The sequence below is a fragment of the Sinocyclocheilus rhinocerous genome, unplaced genomic scaffold (genome assembly GCF_001515625.1).
Source record: "Sinocyclocheilus rhinocerous isolate Xijiao unplaced genomic scaffold, SAMN03320098_v1.1 scaffold692, whole genome shotgun sequence".
In the NCBI taxonomy this organism is placed as follows: Eukaryota; Metazoa; Chordata; class Actinopteri; order Cypriniformes; family Cyprinidae; genus Sinocyclocheilus; species Sinocyclocheilus rhinocerous.
The window spans coordinates 474,974-486,925 of record NW_015638954.1 but is presented as its reverse complement, the minus strand read 5'-3'; the positions used below and the strand labels follow the sequence as shown (position 1 = coordinate 486,925).

Sequence of the window (11,952 nt, the reverse complement as noted above, 5' to 3'; positions counted from 1 at the left end):
TTATATAATTTATTTGAATTAGCGAGAGAGAGAGAGAGGGATGAAAGTTGCGTGTGTGAACCTGCGTCTGCACGCCTCTCTACAATCAATGAGGCTTAGTTACTTCAAAAACAGCGATTTTACCCCCCTCATTGCAGAGAAATGTAATGTTGCGAGTCAGTAGCCTGTCGAAGCTATTTTACTAATAAAAGTTTCCGTGCTGTGTTGTCATTGTCGTGTGCACTAATGTGTGTGCGTGCGTCTATGAAAGCAGCGTAGCCTCCTGCATATAGTTTTAGTTTAGCTATAAACCCGAGCCCAACCCGAAGCTATTCATTAAACATTAACCCGAAACCCGAAAGTATTTCGGGACCCATCGGGCTCGGGTCGGGTAGCAGACCTCTACATGGAGGGTGAGTAAATTATTAGTTTTTTTTTTCTGGAATTGAAAATGATTTACACTATTATAAGATTTATTTTTTAACAAATAATTTTATTCAGCAAGGATGAATTAATTTGATCTAAAGTGACAACAGTGACTTTTATAATGTTACAAAAGATTTCTATTTCAAAACATTTGTGTTCTTTTGAAAATTCTATTCATCAGACAATCCTGAAAAAAATTATCAGTTTCCACAAAGCAGTATATTAAACAGCACAACTGATTTCTACATTCATAACCATGCGACATGTTTCTTAAGCACCAAATCAAAATAGAAAACAGTTATGTGGTATGTCACAGTACTGTTTTTATTGCATTTTTGATCAAATCAATGCAGACTTGGTAAGCATAAGAGACTTCTTTCAAAAACAATAAAAAAATCTTACTGACCTTAAACTTTAGTAGCTGTAGTTTATATTATGTAGGTGTTCAAATTTACGATTCTTGTTTGTTTCATTCAGAGCCCAAATCACAACAAAGGACATTCAACTGAATTGAAATGTGTGTATTTCAAGCATAGATTAATGTGTACAACAACAAATTGCTGCATAATGTATTAAATATTGTGTAATATTTCTTGACCATAGAAATATCAGTATCATTGAAGCTTCTTTCACAGGCAGTCTTCTGTTGCTAAATTTTCTGCATTCACAGTACATATTGTTCTCATATTGGTTAAATTGTTTATGCCATTTTTACACTAAAATCTGGAGAGAAATGGTTTAAAAATAAACTCAGGTGTAAAGAAACTCAGATTTTCAGGTGTAAAGAAAGCTATTTAATCCCCAGCCCAGTCAATTGTTTTTAAAAAGCACAAAGTGACATTATGAATTCTCAGTATTCTTTCTTCTTTCTCTTTCTCTCTCTCTCTTCTTTAGGGTGATAAAGGCTATGACGGTGCTCCAGGTTTTTCAGGGAGACCAGGACCACCAGTGAGTAATCAAAGAGAGCTTGTTCTCCCAATTCATGTTTGATATGTTGCTGTTTGAAACTGACCCACACATTGTTGTGCATATATAGGGCCCATTTGGGTACAGAGGTGAGACTGGAGAAAAGGGAATCCTGGGCTTGCCAGGCTCAAGGGTAGGTAATGTTACTGCTACATTTTGTGATTCACCACAGGGTGATATTTTGTTTGTTTCAAATTAACCTGAACTTCCTTTTATGTATTGTTCAACGTGGCAGGGTCCACCTGGTCTGAACGGTCCTCCTGGGCTTCCTGGGATTAAGGTAGATATGAAACGCTTTACTCTAAACTGTTTTCCTCTTATATCTTCATTAGATACCAACTATCTTCTCTCTCCTCTGTAGGGCTTCCCTGGGACTCTTGGTTTTCCAGGACAACAAGGTTTTACCGGCCCAAAGGTAAGAACAGGGAACAAGAAAAACACAAATATATATTTCATAAACAGAAAAATGTTGCACAGTATCATATTGTAAATATATTTTTAGGGTGAAAGAGGAAACCCAGGTCCACCTGGACCGATTGTGGATCCAGTGGGTGGAATTAAAGGTATCAGGAATCACCTGTATTGTAGTCATAGAGGTTGCATTTATCTTAATAAACCATTATTCCCTTTCATACAATTTTGTGATCTTACATATGGTAATTGCTTTTTCTAATCTCTCATGTACATACTCATATGTATGCTGATGTACAGTCTTCAATGATTATTCAATTTACTTGTACCTAGGCCCTCCAGGTGATCCTGGCTTTCCTGGTTATCCGGGGATAACTGGAGATACAGGTTTTCCAGGGGTTCCTGGTCAGCCTGGTCCTCCGGGACAGCCTGCTTTTGTCACAGGTACTAGTGACATACTTTTGCATTTTAAGACTTTATGGCTCAGGTCATGCAGCTTGTTGAGGACTTTTTATGTCCCACCATGGTTGTTGACAAAGTAACAAGGGCATGATCAAGACTGGAGAGCACATGGCACATAGAAACAAACATGACCAAACTAACCAAAGAGCACATGGAAAGGGAATTAGCAACCCAAGCCACATCCCCACAATGAAAGACACAACATGGAGCATCTGGGTGATGACACCAGAACTACACCGAACTAGACAGAATTGTCAGGGCCCAGACACAAAAGGAACAGGAGAGCTCACAACCAAGAGATAACCCCAAAGAAATAGGCACCAGGACAAAAAGGAACAGGAGACTTGGGGCCTAATGGTTAGAGAGTCGGACTCGTAACCCAAAGGTTGTGGTTCGAGTCTCGTACCGGCAGGGATTGTAGGTGGGGGGAGTGAATGTACAGCGCTCTCTCCCACCTTCAGTACCACGACTGAGGTGCCCTTGAGCAAGGCACCGAACCCCCAACTGCTCCCCGGGCGCCGCAGCATAAATGGCTGCCCACTGCTCCGGGTGTGTGTTCACGGTGTGTGTGTTCACTGCTGTGTGTGTGCACTTTGGATGGGTTAAATGCAGAGCACTAATTCCGAGTATGGGTATACACCATACTTGGCCACATGTCACGTCACTTTCACTTTCAAAACACGTAACATGGGTGTCAGGAAACTTGCCAACGCCAAACATGACAGAGCAAAGCTACAGGATATACAACATCTAAAGACCAGGTTATCAGAAAACCTGTGTAAAAAATAGGGATGTGAATCGAAATAAATGTAATAATCCTTTTAGTATTTTTAAGAAAGAAATATTTAGGAAAAAGAAATGCAGTTACATTGTCAAATAATGACAAACTCAATAATAAGTTTAACAAATTTGCACAAGGTGTTTATACAGACTTTTTAATGGCTTTTGGTTCAGGAATTGGTTGGACTACACTGGTCACACTGTATATTTTTGATTCATTGAAACAACCACATAGCAGCATGTGAACAACCACTCAAAACTCCTTAGCAATGGCATTGAAATGCCTTGGCAACCATCCACAACATCCTAGTGTCTAGAATCTATTGTGTCAATATGATGATAGCCATGAGTTTTGGTTTTCTATTTAGGTCGTCCAGGCATCTCTGGGTTCCCTGGTGGCCGTGGACCCAAAGGACAGAGGGGAAACTCAGGTCGGAATTCTTATGGTCCTGAAGGTCTTCCTGGAAGTCAGGGCTTTCCTGGACCTCCAGGTCTTCCTGGACCACCGGGCAGTACATGTAAGCCTTTGCAGATGATGATGGCCATCTTAATTTCACGAAACTTAAGAATTTGACAAATTAGGGTGCTTTCACACCTGTAGATCGATTGCTTTGTTCCGAAACAGGGATTAAAATTATTACAACTTTGCTTTTTATTCTTGGTGCGGTTCGCTTTCACACGGCAAAGTTTCTAAACGGACCAATTTTGTTAATACAAGTCACGCGCAAGTAAACTGTTGTCTCATTGGTCAAAGTTCCACGGTTTATTTTCCGGGATTCCACTTAGCTGTCACAGCTGTCATCCGTCAGGATAGAACGACAACAGCTTCACAGGCTGTAGGATTTTTAAAAAAATGCGATCTCGGACCAATTGTTTTGGTGTGGATCCGGGCGCGATTGCCGTGTTCACATATGCCCAAACGAACCGAGCTAAGGGGGGAAACGCGCCAGGTTCCTAAACAATGGGCCAGGTGTGAAAGCACCCTTAGATCACACCAAGAAAGTAATTTCTGTGGGTCAAATCAAATAGAAGTAGATCCTTGGGGTAGCAGTTGCAGGTTACCACTTTTCTTATTTTACCTTTCTATCTAGCAAACCTGTTTTCCGCTGGACAACCTGGTTTTCCAGGTCAGCCTGGTCCAAGAGGACTTCCTGGAGGCAGAGGCTTTAAAGGGTTTAAAGGTGAGGCACTTTGTTGTAGAACTGAAATGAGAAGTATTAGGTAGCATTTAGACAATTATGTTGAATGACTTACTTGGCCTTCTTCCCTGCTTGACTCTTGCAGGAGAAAATGGTGACTGCAACTGTTTGGGTGGAGGAACGATTGGTGCACAGGGACCTCAAGGGCCTCCAGGGCCCACAGGTTTTGTAGGACTCAATGGAGTGAAGGGAGAAATTGGTGACCTAGGCTTCCCAGGATCCCGTGGTCCACAGGGCCTTGATGTAGGATATTAATTATTATAATATTAGCTTGGATCAATTGGGCTAATGCCTTGATGTTTTTCGGGGGGTGCTGAATGATGTTACATGGAGAGGTAGCAACTTGGTGGTGAGAGTGGAGCAATATAAATCATAAAAGTTCACTGCCAAGGTTACAGGTTTTGTTGTTTGTTTAGGGGTCAGGTGCAATGCGTTAAATACAATATTATCTTATTAATCATTGAGAAACATTGGGATCGTCAGGTAACTTCCAAAATTGTTTAAAATTATAGGTCTTGCTTTGCTTTTTGTTTTAGGGTCGTGCAGGTGACAGAGGCTTTAGAGGGCGTAAAGGAGAGAAAGGTAATTCTTTCTTCCCAGAAGGCAGAGGACAAAAAGGTGATATGGGTCAACAGGGTCTTCCTGGACCACTTGGAGCAAGTGGCAACTCTGGAAAGGATGGATCTCCTGGCTTCCCTGGAGAACCAGGTCTACCTGTGAGTAGATTTTCCTTTTCCTAATTTTCTTTTTTTGTTCTGTCATTTCATTTAATCAGCTCTGTAATTATTGCCAAAGAAGACATGTGGTCCTTATTGCTTGTAGTAATTCTGATTCTGACATTCAACTAGTGAGATCTCTAAATTTCTAAAGTTCTTTCTCTACAGGGGGAGCCTGGTTTTGGGGTGTCTGGAGATAAAGGGTTTCCTGGTATTCCAGGGTTCAAAGGTCGTCCCGGTGACAGGGGTGAACCTGGAATTGGCTATCCTGGTGTAGCTGGGTTCAAAGGGTCACAAGGTGATCCTGGATTCAATGGTCTTCCTGGAACACCTGGACCTAAAGGATCTCCAGGTAAGTAGAAGAAACAATTCAGTAACACTTTAACAATAAATACATAGTCTAAAATATTTCATTATATAAAAAACCCAAATTATGCAGATTACATGATATTGCTACATGTTATTATTACCGATTAATACACTGGCGTATGGCAAGCCTTTGAAGCAGATATCGTCCTCTTTTGGAAGACCAAACGAAGTAGTTTCGCTTTCACAACGAAACACACGGTGGGCTAGAGTGAGCGGAGGCAGGAGGCCTAAAGTGAGCGGAGGGTGGCGGGCTAGAGTGAGCGGCGGCCGGTGGCCTAGAGTGAGCGGCGGCAGGCGGGCTTGAGTGAGCGGAGGTGCGCGGGCTTGAGAACGGCGCGGCCGGCGGATTCGACGAAGGAGCGTCCGGCGGGCTTGCGGCAACCACATGTGACGACCCCGGGCTGGATTCCGCTTTGTCCACGATGAAAGCTACTTAAGTCTTTGCAACTTTACAGATCTTCTTTATGCACTAAGAGCTTGTAACAAAATTGAAATCGCATCATATGACCCCTTTAAATTACTCGTAATTGCATTCGTAATTGCATTTTTACTTGTAACAATTCAATTAGAGAGCTCTCTAATTCAAATATTACTAGTAAGAATTCCAATTACAGAGCCCTCTAATTCAATTCTTACTAGTAACAATTCCAATTAAAGAGCTCTACAAATTAATTTTTACTAGTCATGTCTCCAATGACTTCCATTCATTTTTAATTACAGAGCGCTACAACAGAATTTTTACTAGTAAGAATTACAATTAGAGATCTCTTTAATTAAATTTTTACTAGTAACAATTTCGATTAGAGAGCTCTCTAATTTAATTCTTACTAGTAAAAATGCAATTACAGAGCTCTATAATTCCATTTTTACTAGTAAAAAAACACATTAAAGATATGTTTAATTGCAGAGTTCTGTAATTTAATTAAAGAGCTCTCTAAATCAGTTCTTACTAGTAACAATTGAATTAGAGAGCTCACTAAATGGAATTCTTACTTGTAAAAACTGAATTAGAGAGCTCTCAAATTGAATTAAAGAGCTCTCTAATTCAGTTGTAGTAAGAATTGCATTAAAGAGCTCTCTAATTGTAATTCTTACTAGTAAGAATTTAATTGTAGAGCTCTCTAATTGAATTATTACTAGTAACAATGTAATTGCAGAGCTCTTTAATTCAATTAAAGAACTCTATAATTCAATTGTTACTAGTAAGAATTGTATTAGAGAGCTCTCTAACTGTAATTCTTACTAGTAAGAATGCAATTGTAGAGCTGTGTAATAGCATTCTTATTAGTAAAAATGTAATTGTAGAGCTCTACACTGTAAAAAAAAATTCCGTAAAAAAACGGATTATGTACTGGCAGAAAATTACCAGGACATTTTCTGTTAAATTTACGGACATTTCCAGAAAAAACATTTATATATAAGACGTTTCAATAGCATTATCATTTAATACCCCGCGATGAATTTACTTTGTCAATGTGGAAAGAGGTTGATTGATGGTGAATATTGACCTATTGTGCGTCCTTTTGCCGAGCCCCGCCTTGATGTAGCCTAACGATTGACAGGTCAGGGGCGTGTTGCATTTTCAAATGCATTTCAAATCCACATTGACTTTATATTCATTGCGAGGTATTAAATGAAAATGCAATTGAAACGTCTTATATGTAAGTGTTAATGCATTTAAGAAGAATAAAAGACATTTAAACCACCATTTTGCTACCCTTTTGCTGCACCTTTGGCTCAGAATGCATTCTGAAATTCTCACTGCATTTTGCTACAATTATCACGCGGTATTATGATGAAACTGCAATCCCAAGTGTCCTACCCCTAAGTCTAAATGCATTTAGGAAAAACAGCAATTAAATGATAATTTTACTACAGTTTTTGCTTGTACATATTAAACATATCTAATCAATTTGTGTAATATATTTTCATTTTAATTTTGCGTTAAAATATGTTTTATTTTGCATATTAAAACTAGTGTAGGAAATGGCAAATGCAAATTATATAATCGAGTTTTGATCAATGTAAATTGTAAATGTAAATTTAAATACAGAAATACATTGCCATTTTACATATTGCATTGCCATTTTGCATATTACATTTCAAATGTAATTTTGCTACCCATATGCTTCCATAAATAAAAACTGTTAATAAATAAAACAGAATACAAACCCATGATAAGAATGCAGGGGGTGCTTGGGATGCACAGTACAGCAGCAATTACGACCTGTCATTAGAAAAGAAAACAAAAGAAACACCATGAATGTCATGAACTGCTGTCCCTTTAAAACACAAGACTCACATCGACGCACATCTGACACATCCCAACTCTTTACATCAGTCAAGACTTTTTAACGTATTGACTGTCACTCGCCAAAAATTGTCCTTTTGACAATTTTGTGTGCTTTTGTCTGTGTAAGTGCGAGAGAGAACTCGATGCGCTCCTGGCGCGCTGTCTGAAGCGGCATTTTCTGCGCATGCATGACATGTGTGCCTTCACAGACAGGGTGCCAGTAACGTTACAGAATTAACTTCTCGTGTGTGTGTGTGTCTGTGTGTGTGTTTAACATAAACAAAACAATAAAATGTCTAAACCTACCTCGTTTGGCAGAAAAGGTGTGTTATCCTTGAAGAATTCTGCAATGTCAGATCTTCACCTAGTCGTATAATCTCTTTAAAAAAAAAAAAAAGTCGTAATGGTGTCTTCTTTTCTTGACAATTGCTCTGCCAGGTCCTGTTGAAGGCATAAAGCGCTCTAAACACAGTTGTACCGCATTTCAGATTTAACGTTATCACAGCTGCTTAACATCACCTCAGTAACGTTAATATGCCGATGCTTTACGACACGCTCAGTAACAAATACACCGCATCAACAACAATTAAATGTTAATAAACTTTTATTTATAAAACTGAAAGTGAGAACACTGTAACACGTACCTCCACGTCGAGTAACGTTAAGATGTGACGGTATGCTGAAAATGTTGAATGCGACGGCTCCGTCATTCATTTGCCAAACAAGCCAGACAGCAACTAAGTTAACGAATGTTACAGTTTGTTACATTTAACAAAAAATTATTTACCACAGAAGTGTAAGAACGGTTCCCCAAAACCCGAAATCTGACTATAAAATGAAATTTTGACCGAGACTATCTCCGTGAATAATGGCGCCTGCTCAAGAACTGTTTTCGCGCCGATAATCGACTGAGCTTCTTGTTCCCACAATGCAAAGCATAATTAAAAAATACGGAAAACACCTGTTAAAACCAAATACGGAAAATTCCTTCAAAGTATTACGGTATATTGTACTGTATTTTTACGGACTTTTTTTACAGTGTACAATAGCAATTTTTACTAGTAAGAATTGCATTGTAGAGCTCTCTATTCAACACAACCTCATTATGATAATTGCACCTCATGCATATTCATAACATGGGTGACTGTCTGTCCAGATAGGCTCGTGGGCAGTCCATTGATATATAACGCCATTGCATTACGGGTGTCCTGAGTTCAAGTCTGGGCTGGTGGACCCTTACAATCCCACACCCCTTTCCCCAATTCACTTATACTGTCCTATCGAAATAAAAGCAAAAACGGCAAACATAAATCTTAAAAACAACAAAGTGGGAGACTACACCTCCGAGTTGTTCACTCAAGCAGTTTTTAATGATGAATAGCAACACTGATGCTCTAATGATCTATTAAGTACCTATTATATTGATTGAAATAATTATAAAATGATTATGCTTTACAGAGTAGAAATATAACCTAGGTAATCTATATACTGTAAGTTAATTTTAAAGGTAAATTCACGCACAGAAAAGATTTTGGGCTAGGACTGTGATAATATCATAATTGTTGACACTGTGCATGTCACTCACTTTGCCAACAAAGAAAAAAAAATGAACAAAACCACGTCTTGACAGTCCAAAAGCATTTACTGCATGATAAACCTTTTGGAATGCAGTTAGAATGCCCCTATAATTCAAGTTATGAGGGCAAAAATATCCCTGTATGAGTATTTGTTTTTTTTATATTCATAACATCTGATATAGTTCAGCAATATCACGCAAGCAATAGTGCTGTTTTCCGAATATCAGCTCATGAGCTTGGATCGTGAATGTGATATCTGATTTTTTTTATTTATGTTTCTTATATATTTATTTATAATATATATTTATTTATATTTATAATATAATTTATATATAGATTTTATTTATAGATTTATATCTTTATTTGACCCTCTAACTCTAGCACTCTCTATTCTAATTATATTCTTTATATAAAAAAAACTTGCCCTTTTAGACTTGCACTCTATTTATTTACTAACTGTTTGTTTTCTTTAAAAAAAACTAACACTTGATTCTCTTATCTTTTTGCATTCTTTCTATTTGTTTTCGTTTTATTTATTATACAATTAACAAAAGCCCTATAATTCAAGTTATGAGGGCAAAAATATCCCTGTATGAGTATTTGTTTTTTTTATATTCATAACATCTGATATAGTTCAGCAATATCACGCAAGCAATAGTGCTGTTTTCCGAATATCAGCTCATGAGCTTGGATCGTGAATGTGATATCTGATTTTTTTTATTTATGTTTCTTATATATTTATTTATAATATATATTTATTTATATTTATAATATAATTTATATATAGATTTTATTTATAGATTTATATCTTTATTTGACCCTCTAACTCTAGCACTCTCTATTCTAATTCTATTCTTAAAAAACACTAGCTTCTCTATTCTTTTTGTATTCTATCTATTTGTTTTCTCTTTATTTAATATACAATTAACAAAAAGCAAAAAAAAGGGGCCTCTAACATTTGCTTGCTCTATTCTTTTTCTATTCTATCTGTTTTCTTTTTATTTATTATATGATTTAAAAAAACCTTGCTACGTGTACTGCATTAAGCTAACTGAGACTTGTTATAACACTTGCATATTATTGCTCTTTTGTTGATTTTGATTGCTTCCATTGTCCTCATTTGTAAGTCGCTTTGGATAAAAGTGTCTGCTAAATGTCTAAATGTAAATGTAAATATATGATTTTTTACAGTTCAACAAGCAAAAAATTTATATAGCCTAAGTGAGTTACATTTTGGACACAATGTTGTCCATTTTTGCTTTGTTTTGCCAACACAAATTGAACAAAGCTTGAACAGAACTGTTGCCTGTCTCAGAGCAACATATTTCGTACTTGCATGAATCTGTGTTTTAAATGAATCACTCATTTAAGACAGGGTTGGGCTGCCACCTACTGGCGGTTTTAGACAGGACAAAACCAGCCATGATTCCAGGACAAATGCACACTCAGCAAAATAGCGCCTAATTAAGCTTTTCGAAAAAATCTAACATAATATTGCAATTTTCTTTATTTCCCAATGTCTGACCAAAAAATAAATTAAAAAAAAAATTTTTTAAACACATTTTGTCAAGAGTGTCGACTAGCCTATTAATTAGCCTATATGTAGCTCAAAATTCTGCATGCATGTTACAGTGCATAATAAACACCAAAATGAGATGAAATTTTGTCTGGTAAACTTAATCATTACCAGACATTTTGACTGACATTAGCTTTTTTTAGAGGGAACATTCTTTGTGTCTTCTTTGCTTTTAAGTATTTCAAGACTATAACGATCTAAATCTTAATCTAGTGATTAAATATTATTTTTCAAAAACAAAACATATCCAAGCTGTCATCTCACTTTTATGGTCATTCTGACACAATGAAAATGCTATTAATTCATGGGGCTTTTATTTTGAAGTGTATCACCACAGGCAGGATTTGGAAAGGGAAATGGGTGTAATCGCGAATCTGTTTTGCATCTAAAGAATACACGTTTTTACCATAGACCGTAAAAAAACATGGACGTAGTGTCCGTGATGTCACTCGTGAACACACCTGAACCAGCTAATCAAGCTCTTACTAGGCATACTAGAAACTTGAAGGCAGGTGTGTTGAGGCAAGTTGGAGCTAAACTCTGCAGGACACCGGCCCTCCAGGACCGAGTTTGGGCACCCCTGGGCTAATGTCTTGCATCATTTAAAGGGGTCATATGATGCAATTTAAAGTTTTCCTTTCTCTTTGGAGTGTTACAAGCTGTTCGTGCATGGATAAGATCCCTAAAGTTGCAAAGACTAAAGTCTCAAACCCAAAGAGATATTCTTTGTAAAAGTTAAGATGCCTCCTAAAACGCCTCATTTAAACACGCCCCCACTGTGTGGGAAGATTTGCATAACGCCGCCCAAATGTTCACACAAAGAAAGAAGGCGTAACTGTAATTCTCGCTGTAGTATTGTTGTTGCCGCCGCCACCATGTCGTGGAGACACTGTGTGTTTCGTTGTGAAAGTGAAAATACTTTGTTTGGTCTTCCAAAAGAGGACACAACTAGAAATCAGTGGTTAAGTTGTATTTACAACACTGTTCCAGAACAGTTCAACCCAAATATTCGTGTGTGCGCAACGCATTATACAGAGGACTGTTTCCTTATCCTGGGAGAGTAGCCTACAATGCCGTCTGTGCTCAAAGGCTGGTTCCCCTGTTTCCCCTCCGGCGCGCATGCTGACCCTATACAGTCTATGATGCTGACAAATAATGCTGACTAATAATGCTGACTCACAGCCTGTAAGTACGTTTT

The 11,952-nt window shown here is 37.7% G+C and overlaps 1 protein-coding gene across 1 annotated transcript in view; it reads left to right on the top strand.

Moving 5' to 3' along the window:
- Nucleotides 1–11,952, top strand: part of LOC107750310 (collagen alpha-6(IV) chain-like) — a 121,209-nt gene that overhangs the window by 82,609 nt on the left and 26,648 nt on the right. The window contains exons 13-23 of the mRNA XM_016565635.1: nt 1,300–1,353; nt 1,442–1,504; nt 1,607–1,651; nt 1,733–1,786; nt 1,874–1,934; nt 2,116–2,226; nt 3,393–3,542; nt 4,116–4,205; nt 4,309–4,466; nt 4,760–4,939; nt 5,108–5,291. Of these exons, the coding sequence (XP_016421121.1) occupies nt 1,300–1,353; nt 1,442–1,504; nt 1,607–1,651; nt 1,733–1,786; nt 1,874–1,934; nt 2,116–2,226; nt 3,393–3,542; nt 4,116–4,205; nt 4,309–4,466; nt 4,760–4,939; nt 5,108–5,291 (1,150 nt within the window). The remainder of the gene's footprint in view (nt 1–1,299; nt 1,354–1,441; nt 1,505–1,606; nt 1,652–1,732; nt 1,787–1,873; nt 1,935–2,115; nt 2,227–3,392; nt 3,543–4,115; nt 4,206–4,308; nt 4,467–4,759; nt 4,940–5,107; nt 5,292–11,952) is intronic.